Below are 14590 nucleotides of genomic sequence, written 5' to 3'. Positions count from 1 at the left end.
ATATCTCAATTAGTTCTTAAGATATAACTTGACAAAAATTCATGTCTTTTAACTCATTGTATGTGAGTGTGATTGAAGTCAAAAAAGGATTTACTCGAAATTGGAAGTTTTGAAGAAATGACCTTGAACGTACTAAATATAAATTAAATTCTCTATAAAATGCTTTTTATCTCATTGCATTAACTCAATTAGTTCTTGAGATATCACATTTTAAAGATTGATGTCTTTGAATCTTCTGTGTATGATTGTGATTGTATTCAAAAAATCATAACCTCAAAGTTTGAAAATACGAAGATATGACATTGAACATACCGGTTATGAATTAAATTTCCTATAAAATGCTTTTTATCTCAGGACAATATCTCAATTAGTTCCTAAGATATAACTTGACAAAAATTCATGTCTTTTAACTCATTGTATGTAAGTGTGATTGAAGTCAAAAAAGGATTTACTCGAAATTGGAAGTTTTGAAGAAATGACCTTGAAAGTACTAAATATAAATTAAATTCTCTATAAAATGCTTTTTATCTCATTGCATTAACTCAATTAGTTCTTGAGATATCACATTTTAAAGATTGATGTCTTTGAATCTTCTGTGTATGATTGTGATTGTATTCAAAAAATCATAACCTCAAAGTTTGAAAATACGAAGATATGACATTGAACATACCGGTTATGAATTAAATTTCCTATAAAATGCTTTTTATCTCAGGACAATATCTCAATTAGTTCTTAAGATATAACTTGACAAAAATTCATGTCTTTTAACTCATTGTATGTGAGTGTGATTGAAGTCAAAAAAGGATTTACTCGAAATTGGAAGTTTTGAAGAAATGACCTTGAACGTACTAAACATAAACTAAATTCTCTATAAAACGCTTTTTATCTCATTGCATTAACTCAATTAGTTCTTGAGATATCACATTTTAAAGATTGATGTCTTTGAATCTTCTGTGTATGATTGTGATTGTATTCAAAAAATCATAACCTCAAAGTTTGAAAATACGAAGATCTGACATTGAACATATCGGTTATGAATTAAATTTCCTGTAAAATGCTTTTTATCTCAGGACAATATCTCAATTAGTTCTTAAGATATAACTTGACAAAAATTCATGTCTTTTAACTCATTGTATGTGAGTGTGATTGAAGTCAAAAAAGGATTTACTCGAAATTGGAAGTTTTGAAGAAATGACCTTGAACGTACTAAATATAAATTAAAATTCTCTATAAAATGCTTTTTATCTCATTGCATTAACTCAATTAGTTCTTGAGATATAACATTTTAAAGATTGATGTCTTTGAATCTTCTGTGTATGATTGTGTTTATATTCAAAAAATCATAACCTCAAAGTTTGAAAATACGAAGATATGACATTGAACATACCGGTTATGAATTAAATTTCCTATAAAGTGCTTTTTATCTCAGGACAATATCTCAATTAGTTCTTAAGATATAACTTGACAAAAATTCATGTCTTTTAACTCATTGTATGCGAGTGTGATTGAAGTCAAAAAAGGATTTACTCGAAATTGGAAGTTTTGAAGAAATAACCTTGAACGTACTAAATATAAATTAAATTCTCTATAAAATGCATTTTATCTCATTGCATTAACTCAATTAGTTCTTGAGATATAACATTTTAAAGATTGATGTCTTTGAATCTTCTGTGTATGATTGTGATTGTATTCAAAAAATCATAACCTCAAAGTTTGAAAATACGAAGATATGACATTGAACATACCGGTTATGAATTAAATTTCCTATAAAATGCTTTTTATCTCAGGACAATATCTCAATTAGTTCTTAAGATATAACTTGACAAAAATTCATGTCTTTTAACTCATTGTATGTGAGTGTGATTGAAGTCAAAAAAGGATTTACTCGAAATTGGAAGTTTTGAAGAAATGACCTTGAACGTACTAAACATAAACTAAATTCTCTATAAAACGCTTTTTATCTCATTGCATTAACTCAATTAGTTCTTGAGATATCACATTTTAAAGATTGATGTCTTTGAATCTTCTGTGTATGATTGTGATTGTATTCAAAAAATCATAACCTCAAAGTTTGAAAAATCGAAGATATGACATTGAACATACCGGTTATGAATTAAATTTCCTATAAAATGCTTTTTATCTCAGGACAATATCTCAATTAGTTCTTAAGATATAACTTGACAAAAATTCATGTCTTTTAACTCATTGTATGCTAGTGTGATTGAAATCAAAAAAGGATTTACTCGAAATTGAAAGTTTTGAAGAAATGACCTTGAACATACTAAATATAAATTAAATTCTCTATAAAATGCTTTTTATCTCATTGCATTAACTCAATTAGTTCTTGAGATATAACATTTTAAAGATTGATGTCTTTGAATCTTCTGTGTATGATTGTGATTGCATTCAAAAAATCATAACCTCAAAGTTTGAAAATACGAAGATATGACATTGAACATACAGGTTATGAATTAAATTTCCTATAAAATGCTTTTTATCTCAGGACAATATCTCAATTAGTTCTTAAGATATAACTTGACAAAAATTCATGTCTTTTAACTCATTGGATGTGAGTGTGATTGAAGTCAAAAAAGGATTTACTCGAAATTGGAAGTTTTGAAGAAATGACCTTGAACGTACTAAATATAAATTAAATTCTCTATAAAATGCTTTTTATCTCATTGCATTAACTCAATTAGTTCTTGAGATATAATATTTTAAAGATTGATGTCTTTGAATCTTCTGTGTATGATTGTGATTGTATTCAAAAAATCATAACCTCAAAGTTTGAAAATACGAAGATATGACATTGAACATTCCGGTTATGAATTAAATTTCCTATAAAATGCTTTTTATCTCAGGACAATATCTCAATTAGTTCTTAAGATATAACTTGACAAAAATTCATGTCTTTTAATTCATTGTATGTGAGTGTGATTGAAGTCAAAAAAGGATTTATTCGAAATTGGAAGTTTTGAAGAAATGACCTTGAACGTACTAAATATAAATTAAATTCTCTATAAAATGCTTTTTATCTCATTGCATTAACTCAATTAGTTCTTGAGATATAATATTTTAAAGATTGATGTCTTTGAATCTTCTGTGTATGATTGTGATTGTATTCAAAAAATCATAACCTCAAAGTTTGAAAATACGAAGGTATGACATTGAACATTCCGGTTATGAATTAAATTTCCTATAAAATGCTTTTTATCTCAGGACAATATCTCAATTAGTTCTTAAGATATAACTTGACAAAAATTCATGTCTTTTAACTCATTGGATGTGAGTGTGATTGAAGTCAAAAAAGGATTTACTCGAAATTGGAAGTTTTGAAGAAATGACCTTGAGCGTACTAAATATAAACTAAATTCTCTATAAAATGCTTTTTATCTCATTGCATTAACTCAATTAGTTCTTGAGATATAATATTTTAAAGATTGATGTCTTTGAATCTTCTGTGTATGATTGTGATTGTATTCAAAAAATCATAACCTCAAAGTTTGAAAATACGAAGATATGACATTAAACATACCGGTTATGAATTAAATTTCCTATAAAATGCTTTTTATCTCAGGACAATATCTCAATTAGTTCTTAAGATATAACTTGACAAAAATTCATGTCTTTTAACTCATTGGATGTGAGTGTGATTGAAGTCAAAAAAGGATTTATTCGAAATTGGAAGTTTTGAAGAAATGACCTTGAACGTACTAAATACAAATTAAATTTTCTATAAAATGCTTTTTATCTCATTGCATTAACTCAATTGGTTCTTGAGATATAATATTTTAAAGATTGATGTCTTTGAATCTTCTGTGTATGATTGTGATTGTATTCAAAAAATCATAACCTCAAAGTTTGAAAATACGAAGATGTGACATTGAACATTCCGGTTATGAATTAAATTTCCTATAAAATGCTTTTTATCTCAGGACAATATCTCAATTAGTTCTTAAGATATAACTTGACAAAAATTCATGTCTTTTAACTCATTGTATGCGAGTGTGATTGAAATCAAAAAAGGATTTACTCGAAATTGGAAGTTTTGAAGAAATGACCTTGAACGTACTAAACATAAATTAAATTTTCTATAAAATGCTTTTTATCTCATTGCATTAACTCAATTAGTTCTTGAGATATAACATTTTAAAGATTGATGTCTTTGAATCTTCTGGGTATGATCGTGATTGTATTCAAAAAATCATAACCTCAAAGATTGAAAATACGAAGATATGACATTGAACGTACCGGTTATGAATTAAATTTCCTATAAAATGCTTTTTATCTCAGGACAATATCTCAATTAGTTCCTAAGATATAACTTGACAAAAATTCATGTCTTTTAACTCATTGTATGCGAGTGTGATTGAAATCAAAAAAGGATTTACTCGAAATTGGAAGTTTTGAAGAAATGACCTTGAACGTACTAAATATAAACTAAATTCTCTATAAAATGCTTTTTATCTCATTGCATTAACTCAATTAGTTCTTGAGATATAACATTTTAAAGATTGATGTCTTTGAATCTTCTGTGTATGATTATAATTGTATTCAAAAAATCATAACCTCAAAGTTTGAAAATACGAAGATATGACATTGAACATACCGGTTATGAATTAAATTTCCTATAAAATGCTTTTTATCTCAGGACAATATCTCAATTAGTTCTTAAGATATAACTTGACAAAAATTCATGTCTTTTAACTCATTGGATGTGAGTGTGATTGAAGTCAAAAAAGGATTTACTCGAAATTGGAAGTTTTGAAGAAATGACCTTGAACGTACTAAATATAAATTAAATTCTCTATAAAATGCTTTTTATCTCATTGCATTAACTCAATTAGTTCTTGAGATATAACATTTTAAAGATTGATGTCTTTGAATCTTCTGTGTATGATTATAATTGTATTCAAAAAATCATAACCTCAAAGTTTGAAAATACGAAGATATGACATTGAACATACCGGTTATGAATTAAATTTCCTATAAAATGCTTTTTATCTCAGGACAATATCTCAATTAGTTCCTAAGATATAACTTGACAAAAATTCATGTCTTTTAACTCGTTGTATGTGAGTGTGATTGAAATCAAAAAAGGATTTACTCGAAATTGGAAGTTTTGAAGAAATGACCTTGAACGCACTAAATATAAATTAAATTCTCTATAAAATGCTTTTTATCTCATTGCATTAACTCAATTAGTTCTTGAGATATAACATTTTAAAGATTGATGTCTTTGAATCTTCTGTGTATGATTATAATTGTATTCAAAAAATCATAACCTCAAAGTTTGAAAATACGAAGATATGACATTGAACATACCGGTTATGAATTAAATTTCCTATAAAATGCTTTTTATCTCAGGACAATATCTCAATTAGTTCTTAAGATATAACTTGACAAAAATTCATGTCTTTTAACTCATTGTATGCGAGTGTGATTGAAATCAAAAAAGGATTTACTCGAAATTGGAAGTTTTGAAGAAATGACCTTGAACGTACTAAACATAAATTAAATTTTCTATAAAATGCTTTTTATCTCATTGCATTAACTCAATTAGTTCTTGAGATATAACATTTTAAAGATTGATGTCTGAATCTTCTGTGTATGATTGTGATTGTATTCAAAAAATCATAACCTCAAAGATGGAAAATACGAAGATATGACATTGAACATTCCAGTTATGAATTAAATTTCCTTTAAAATGCTTTTTATCTCAGGACAATATCTCAATTAGTTCTTAAGATATAACTTGACAAAAACTCATGTCTTTTAACTCATTGTATGCGAGTGTGATTGAAATCAAAAAAGGATTTACTCGAAATTGGAAGTTTTGAAGAAATAACCTTGAACGTACTAAATATAAATTAAATTCTCTATAAAATGCTTTTTATCTCATTGCATTAACTCAATTAGTTCTTGAGATATAACATTTTAAAGATTGATGTCTTTGAATCTTCTGGGTATGATCGTGATTGTATTCAAAAAATCATAACCTCAAAGATTGAAAATACGAAGATATGACATTGAACGTACCGGTTATGAATTAAATTTCCTATAAAATGCTTTTTATCTCAGGACAATATCTCAATTAGTTCTTAAGATATAACTTGACAAAAATTCATGTCTTTTAACTCGTTGTATGTGAACGTGATTGAAATCAAAAAAGGATTTACTCGAAATTGGAAGTTTTGAAGAAATGACCTTGAAAGTACTAAATATAAATTAAATTCTCTATAAAATGCTTTTTATCTCATTGCATTAACTCAATTAGTTCTTGAGATATAATATTTTAAAGATTGATGTCTTTGAATCTTCTGTGTATGATTGTGATTGCATTCAAAAAATCATAACCTCAAAGTTTGAAAATACGAAGATATGACATTGAACATACCGGTTATGAATTAAATTTCCTATAAAATGCTTTTTATCTCAGGACAATATCTTAATTAGTTCTTAAGATATAACTTGACAAAAATTCATGTCTTTTAACTCATTGTATGCGAATGTGATTGAAGTCAAAAAAGGATTTACTCGAAATTGGAAGTTTTGAAGAGATGACCTTGAAAGTACTAAATATAAATTAAATTTGCTATAAAATGTTTTTTATCTCAGGACAATATCTCAATTAGTTCTTAAGATATAACTTAATAACCAAGATAATTGCACTTGTTGGTTTTACGATATTTTCAGTTTTGGCCTCTAGGGGAAAAACAAAAGACGATAGCGTTTTGAGGTTTTCGGCATTAGCAGTTTCTCGAAAAACGAGATCATGACATGTAAGCTACTTTTTTTCTAACTCTTATAGTTTCCGAGTTAGCCCATTCGGACATCGAATTTGAACCACCCTGTGTACAGGGGGTTAAAAAGATATGGATGCATAATTTATTGTGACAATATATTATTTTCGAAATTAGGTGATCTTGCGTTGTACACGTCATTTCAAGGACAAGGAAAGTTTATACATATAAAGTCCGGTCCGAAAATGCTTCCTAAGAACTCAAAAAATACTTTTTTAGCGTTATCTCAAAAACGGCAAGGGTTAGAATGCCGAAATTTGGTGTATATCTTTATTTTTTCTGCTGTTTTAATTGCATTAAAAATTGTTTACAACCAGTTGTTTCCAAATATATAAATATTATTCTAAATATCCTAGTAAATATTCTATTACTGTCAAACGATGAATAAAAAGCAGTTGTAACCTATTTTTGAATTCAAATTGCTATTAAAATTCTCAAAATGGTTGAATATTCATTCGACGTGTATACCAATATCCATTTTATGCATGGTAAGGCCGATGGAAATGCTCGGGAAGCTCGAATTTGTATGCAAAAGAGTTTGTAAAAGTTTTACAACTTTTAATATGAAAGAACTAGGATAATATACTTATGTCGCAAATCGTTTAATGCAATTTTTCTTCGAAACGACTAGTTTTAAACATTTCGTTTATAAACGCAATTTCCGGACACGCTGTATAGAGAACCAAATGAAGTGGGGGTTTGAAAATTTTTTAACTAAAATATTTTCAGTTTCCAGGTACTTGTGGTTATACCGGAAGAGGTAACAGTTTGATATTTCAAATAGCCTACATTTTTGAAATCTTTCCCTGTATACAGGGTGTCCAATTAGTGCGATATCGGACGATATCTCCTTACAGGGTGTCGCTAGAAGAAAATGTTTATATATAAAGTTGTTTGATGCTCGAAGGTGCATAATCTAAAAATATTTTTGTTTATACAGGGTGCTGCAAAAACAAAGTACAAGGTACAACTTCGTAAATTTAAATGGAACACCCCATATTTTATTACATTTTATTACACTAATTGGACACCCGGTATATTCAGAATATAAATAAATATAAAAAGGTCTTAAAGAATGTGTTAAAGAATGCTTTAAAACTAGGTTATCGTTATCCTCAACCTCATTTCAACTTTAAATCGCAATGAAAATGAGCCAAGTTAAAACTCAAAATGAATTTTAAAGCGTTATATTTTTTAATAATTAATTTAATTGATTTCTCGACAAGTTCCGATGAATTAAGTCTCGGGAAAAGGCTTTTAAAATTAATCGACTGCAATAATCGGGTTTTGGTGAAAAGTATCGGGATGCGAGGGAAGTATTTCGTTCTTTACAATTACGTTTTACCAAGTTTAAGCTTTAATTGTCGCGAAAGTGTCACTTACACCACTCACGGCGATTTTAGTTTCTTGGAAAATATAGAAACTTTAGTTGATCGTTGGGACGGGCCAATTAGCTTGGCAGTTTACGCACCTGGAAGCGATTTTGAGCTCTCTTTAAGAAGTATTAAGTATTTGAGGAATTGTAGACACTCGAAAATTAAAAAATTTGTCACGTTCCACGTTTTTTTTGATTGGGAGCATTTCCCGGTTAAGGTAAAAATGTTAAAAAATAATACAATAAGTTAAAACATTAAAAAAAATTCTTTTATAGGAGTCTAAACCCCCGATTATTAATCGGTACAACGACGAAATTAATTGCAACCAAAAACCGCCTTACTCAATAAAAGAATCATCAAGTTACAGATTCTCAAAGAATTTAACTTACCCCATAAACACCGCGAGGAACATCGCAAGACAAACATCTCAAACCCATTTCGTTTTAGCCAGCGACATCGAGCTTTACCCCCCGATTAATTTTTCGGCAAAATTTTTAAATATGATCGCAAATAAAAGCCACATCAACCAAATAAACGTTAAGAAACCCCACGTTTTTGTAACCCCCGTTTTTGAATTGGCGAAACATTCCAAAATCCCCAACAATAAAACCCAACTACAAACACTCCTAAAAGAAAAGTTAGCGCAACTATTTCATCACGACATCTGTTCGATTTGCCACCGAATCCCAAAACTAAATGAATGGATCGAAAGCAAAGAAGAAATTGATGATGAAGCTTACGATGTTTTCGCCGTTGGTGAGAGGACGAAAAAATACTCTCATTGGGAGCCTTTTTATGTGGGAACGAGAAATGATCCACCTTTTGATGAACGATTAACGTGGGAGGGGCAAAGCAATAAAATCCCACAGGTAAAATTTAAATTTACCAAATTCACGTTTAATTTTTAAATAATTTTAGGCTTATTCGATGTGCCTCTTGGATTACCAATACTTAGTTCTAAACAACGCCTTTTTAGTACATCGTCCTGGAATTAAAAAAAGCAAAGATCAACTCACAAAATTTTCGAAATTAGTCGCAAAAACGAATTATTTGCTAAGAAACGTAATTCATCACGAATTAATGAGTTTGTATGGTAAAAAGAAAGGTTGTAGGTTATATTAAAAGAATTTGAAATCATTAAAGGAGTTTGTTTTGGAAAAGAAAGGGTTTTAATGAAAAGAATGTACAAAAAAGGGAGTTTAAAAGACTTGGTGGTTTATTTTTTTAATTAACGCCACGCCGACTTTTATGGATAATTGTTGGGGATTCCCAACGGATTATCCCTTCGTTTTCATTCAAACCACCCTAAGTAACTTTGAAATTGTTTGTACTTAATTAATTTTGGAAAAGAAATTTCATCATTATGATCACCACAAAATGAAAGCAATAGGGTTATTTATCATGCTAGAAAAGGCTAAAACTGTAGTGTTAAGTAGCGAGAATAAATTGTAAAAAGCTCAAAAATATGGAATGTAATTCCTAAGTTCAAAATTCCACCAAATTACCAAAAGATTTGGTGTGATAGAGATCATACAACGCTCAAATAGGTGTTTTAAAATCTCCATTGTTGCCCGAAATGTGTAAGCTGTTGTTTATAAAATAAAATAACCTTTAAAGTGAGTCCAAACTCTCAAAAAACCAAAAAATTACTATTAATTCTGACATATTTGTCAACTTCATAAAAAATCCTTTAAAATGAGTCCAAACTCGACATATTTAACATTAATATTAATGGAAATACAATCACTTCCGGTTTGAAACGTCAACGTCAATTTTGACATATTTGTCATCTTCATTAAAAAACCTTTAAAATGAGTCCAAAGATGACGCACTTATCTCAAAAAACAAAAAAGTTAGAATAAAAAGCATTAAACCCGAAGTTAGCCGCAATGAAGACAGCAATTTAATTTTTAAATATTAATACCAACCTTAATTTTTGATCTTTTTTAATAAATTTTTGTTTTTGTGACAAATATTAAGACATTTTATAAAAATTAAGAATATGTCAAAATGACATTGACATTTCAAACCGGAAGTTGCTTATATCTCGAGTAATATTGGAATTAAACGTATCATGTTTGGACTCATTTTAAAGCATTTTTCATCAAACATGACGCATTTATCTCGAAAAACAAAAAAGTTAGAATAAAAAACATTAAACCTGAAGTTGGCAAAAATGAAGTTAGCAACATAATTTTTAAATACTAATACCAACCTTAATTTTTGAGATTTTATCTTGTATTTTCGCTTTTTATGAAAAATTAAAATTGACGTTGACATTTCTAACCGGAAATTGGCCATAACTTCATTAATATTGAAATGAAATATGTCGTGTTGGTACTCATTTCAAAGGATTCTTAATGACGATTACAAATACGTCAAAATTGAGGTTGACATTTCAAAGTTGACAACTTCATGGTGTTAATGTCAACTTTAATGTTGATATATTCGTAATCCTTATTAAATAACCTTTAAAATGAGCCCAAACATGACGCATTTATCTCGAAAAACAAAAAAGTTAGAATAAAAAAATATTAAACCTGAAGTTGCCAATAATGAAATTAGCAATATAATTTTTAAATACTAATACCAACCTTAATTTTTGAGATTTTTACATGTATTTTCGTTTTTTATGAAAAATTATATTTATTTTAAGACGTTTTGATAAAATTACGGATATGTCAAAATTGACGTTGACATTTCAAACCGAAAATTGGCCATAACTTCATTAATATTGAAATGAAATATGTCGTGTTGGTACTCATTTCAAAGGATTCTTAATGACGACTACAAATACGTCAAAATTGAGGTTGACATTTCAAAGTTGACAACTTCATGGGGTTAATGTCAACTTTAATGTTGATATATTCGTAATCTTTATTAAATAACCTTTAAAATGAGCCCAAACATGACGCATTTATCTCGAAAAACAAAAAAGTTAGAATAAAAAAATATTAAACCTGAAGTTGCCAATAATGAAATTAGCAATATAATTTTTAAATACTAATACCAACCTTAACTTTTGAGATTTTTTCATGTATTTTCGTTTTTTATGAAAAATTATATTTATTTTAAGACGTTTTGATAAAATTACGGATATGTCAAAACTGACGTTGACATTTCAAACCGAAAATTGGCCATAACTTCATTAATATTGAAATGAAATATGTCGTGTTGGTACTCATTTCAAAGGATTCTTAATGACGATTACAAATACGTCAAAATTGAGGTTGACATTTCAAAGTTGACAACTTCATGGGGTTAATGTCAACTTTAATGTTGATATATTCGTAATCCTTATTAAATAACCTTTAAAATGAGCCCAAACATGACGCATTTATCTCGAAAAACAAAAAAGTTAGAATAAAAAAATATTAAACCTGAAGTTGCCAATAATGAAATTAGCAATATAATTTTTAAATACTAATACCAACCTTAATTTTTGAGATTTTTACATGTATTTTCGTTTTTTATGAAAAATTATATTTATTTTAAGACGTTTTGATAAAATTACGGACATGTCAAAATTGACGTTGACATTTCAAACCGAAAATTGGCCATAACTTCATTAATATTGAAATGAAATATGTCGTGTTGGTACTCATTTCAAAGGATTTTTAATGACGATTACAAATACGTCAAAATTGAGGTTGACATTTCAAAGTTGACAACTTCATGGTGTTAATGTCAACTTTAATGTTGATATATTCGTAATCCTTATTAAATAACCTTTAAAATGAGCCCAAACATGACGCATTTATCTCGAAAAACAAAAAAGTTAGAATAAAAAAATATTAAACCTGAAGTTGCCAATAATGAAATTAGCAATATAATTTTTAAATACTAATACCAACCTTAATTTTTGAGATTTTTACATGTATTTTCGTTTTTTATGAAAAATTATATTTATTTTAAGACGTTTTGATAAAATTACGGATATGTCAAAATTGACGTTGACATTTCAAACCGAAAATTGGCCATAACTTCATTAATATTGAAATGAAATATGTCGTGTTGGTACTCATTTCAAAGGATTCTTAATGACGACTACAAATACGTCAAAATTGAGGTTGACATTTCAAAGTTGACAACTTCATGGGGTTAATGTCAACTTTAATGTTGATATATTCGTAATCTTTATTAAATAACCTTTAAAATGAGCCCAAACATGACGCATTTATCTCGAAAAACAAAAAAGTTAGAATAAAAAAATATTAAACCTGAAGTTGCCAATAATGAAATTAGCAATATAATTTTTAAATACTAATACCAACCTTAACTTTTGAGATTTTTTCATGTATTTTCGTTTTTTATGAAAAATTATATTTATTTTAAGACGTTTTGATAAAATTACGGATATGTCAAAACTGACGTTGACATTTCAAACCGAAAATTGGCCATAACTTCATTAATATTGAAATGAAATATGTCGTGTTGGTACTCATTTCAAAGGATTCTTAATGACGATTACAAATACGTCAAAATTGAGGTTGACATTTCAAAGTTGACAACTTCATGGGGTTAATGTCAACTTTAATGTTGATATATTCGTAATCCTTATTAAATAACCTTTAAAATGAGCCCAAACATGACGCATTTATCTCGAAAAACAAAAAAGTTAGAATAAAAAAATATTAAACCTGAAGTTGCCAATAATGAAATTAGCAATATAATTTTTAAATACTAATACCAACCTTAATTTTTGAGATTTTTACATGTATTTTCGTTTTTTATGAAAAATTATATTTATTTTAAGACGTTTTGATAAAATTACGGACATGTCAAAATTGACGTTGACATTTCAAACCGAAAATTGGCCATAACTTCATTAATATTGAAATGAAATATGTCGTGTTGGTACTCATTTCAAAGGATTTTTAATGACGATTACAAATACGTCAAAATTGAGGTTGACATTTCAAAGTTGACAACTTCATGGTGTTAATGTCAACTTTAATGTTGATATATTCGTAATCCTTATTAAATAACCTTTAAAATGAGCCCAAACATGACGCATTTATCTCGAAAAACAAAAAAGTTAGAATAAAAAAATATTAAACCTGAAGTTGCCAATAATGAAATTAGCAATATAATTTTTAAATACTAATACCAACCTTAATTTTTGAGATTTTTACATGTATTTTCGTTTTTTATGAAAAATTATATTTATTTTAAGACGTTTTGATAAAATTACGGATATGTCAAAATTGACGTTGACATTTCAAACCGAAAATTGGCCATAACTTCATTAATATTGAAATGAAATATGTCGTGTTGGTACTCATTTCAAAGGATTCTTAATGACGACTACAAATACGTCAAAATTGAGGTTGACATTTCAAAGTTGACAACTTCATGGGGTTAATGTCAACTTTAATGTTGATATATTCGTAATCTTTATTAAATAACCTTTAAAATGAGCCCAAACATGACGCATTTATCTCGAAAAACAAAAAAGTTAGAATAAAAAAATATTAAACCTGAAGTTGCCAATAATGAAATTAGCAATATAATTTTTAAATACTAATACCAACCTTAACTTTTGAGATTTTTTCATGTATTTTCGTTTTTTATGAAAAATTATATTTATTTTAAGACGTTTTGATAAAATTACGGATATGTCAAAACTGACGTTGACATTTCAAACCGAAAATTGGCCATAACTTCATTAATATTGAAATGAAATATGTCGTGTTGGTACTCATTTCAAAGGATTCTTAATGACGATTACAAATACGTCAAAATTGAGGTTGACATTTCAAAGTTGACAACTTCATGGGGTTAATGTCAACTTTAATGTTGATATATTCGTAATCCTTATTAAATAACCTTTAAAATGAGCCCAAACATGACGCATTTATCTCGAAAAACAAAAAAGTTAGAATAAAAAAATATTAAACCTGAAGTTGCCAATAATGAAATTAGCAATATAATTTTTAAATACTAATACCAACCTTAATTTTTGAGATTTTTACATGTATTTTCGTTTTTTATGAAAAATTATATTTATTTTAAGACGTTTTGATAAAATTACGGACATGTCAAAATTGACGTTGACATTTCAAACCGAAAATTGGCCATAACTTCATTAATATTGAAATGAAATATGTCGTGTTGGTACTCATTTCAAAGGATTTTTAATGACGATTACAAATACGTCAAAATTGAGGTTGACATTTCAAAGTTGACAACTTCATGGTGTTAATGTCAACTTTAATGTTGATATATTCGTAATCCTTATTAAATAACCTTTAAAATGAGCCCAAACATGACGCATTTATCTCGAAAAACAAAAAAGTTAGAATAAAAAAATATTAAACCTGAAGTTGCCAATAATGAAATTAGCAATATAATTTTTAAATACTAATACCAACCTTAATTTTTGAGATTTTTACATGTATTTTCGTTTTT

The 14590-nt window shown here is 27.8% G+C and overlaps 1 protein-coding gene and 1 long non-coding RNA gene across 3 annotated transcripts in view; one reads left to right on the top strand and one right to left on the bottom strand.

Moving 5' to 3' along the window:
• LOC139429853 (uncharacterized) overlaps window positions 1-14590 on the bottom strand; it is a 45765-nt gene that overhangs the window by 26733 nt on the left and 4442 nt on the right. The gene's annotated exons all lie outside the window — the stretch shown is intronic.
• LOC111422291 (beta-1,4-glucuronyltransferase 1-like) lies at window positions 8001-9322 on the top strand. Its single transcript, XM_023055498.2, has 3 exons — window positions 8001-8396; window positions 8455-9048; window positions 9098-9322. Exons 1-3 carry the CDS (start codon window positions 8109-8111, stop codon window positions 9299-9301), a joined length of 1086 nt encoding a protein of 361 aa, XP_022911266.2. The 5' UTR covers window positions 8001-8108; the 3' UTR covers window positions 9302-9322.

Source organism: Onthophagus taurus, chromosome 5 (genome assembly GCF_036711975.1).
Source record: "Onthophagus taurus isolate NC chromosome 5, IU_Otau_3.0, whole genome shotgun sequence".
NCBI lineage: Eukaryota > Metazoa > Arthropoda > Insecta > Coleoptera > Scarabaeidae > Onthophagus > Onthophagus taurus.
This window is presented reverse-complemented; position numbering and strand designations above follow the sequence as displayed.

Bases quoted from the DNA above. Each gene is read 5' to 3' on its own strand.
- LOC111422291 (XM_023055498.2), top strand. From the start codon at position 8,109: ATGCGAGGGAAGTATTTCGTTCTTTACAATTACGTTTTACCAAGTTTA. The intron at 8,397-8,454 runs GTAAAAATGTTA...ATTCTTTTATAG, and splicing joins GGGAGCATTTCCCGGTTAAG to GAGTCTAAACCCCCGATTAT. The intron at 9,049-9,097 runs GTAAAATTTAAA...AAATAATTTTAG, and splicing joins AAAGCAATAAAATCCCACAG to GCTTATTCGATGTGCCTCTT.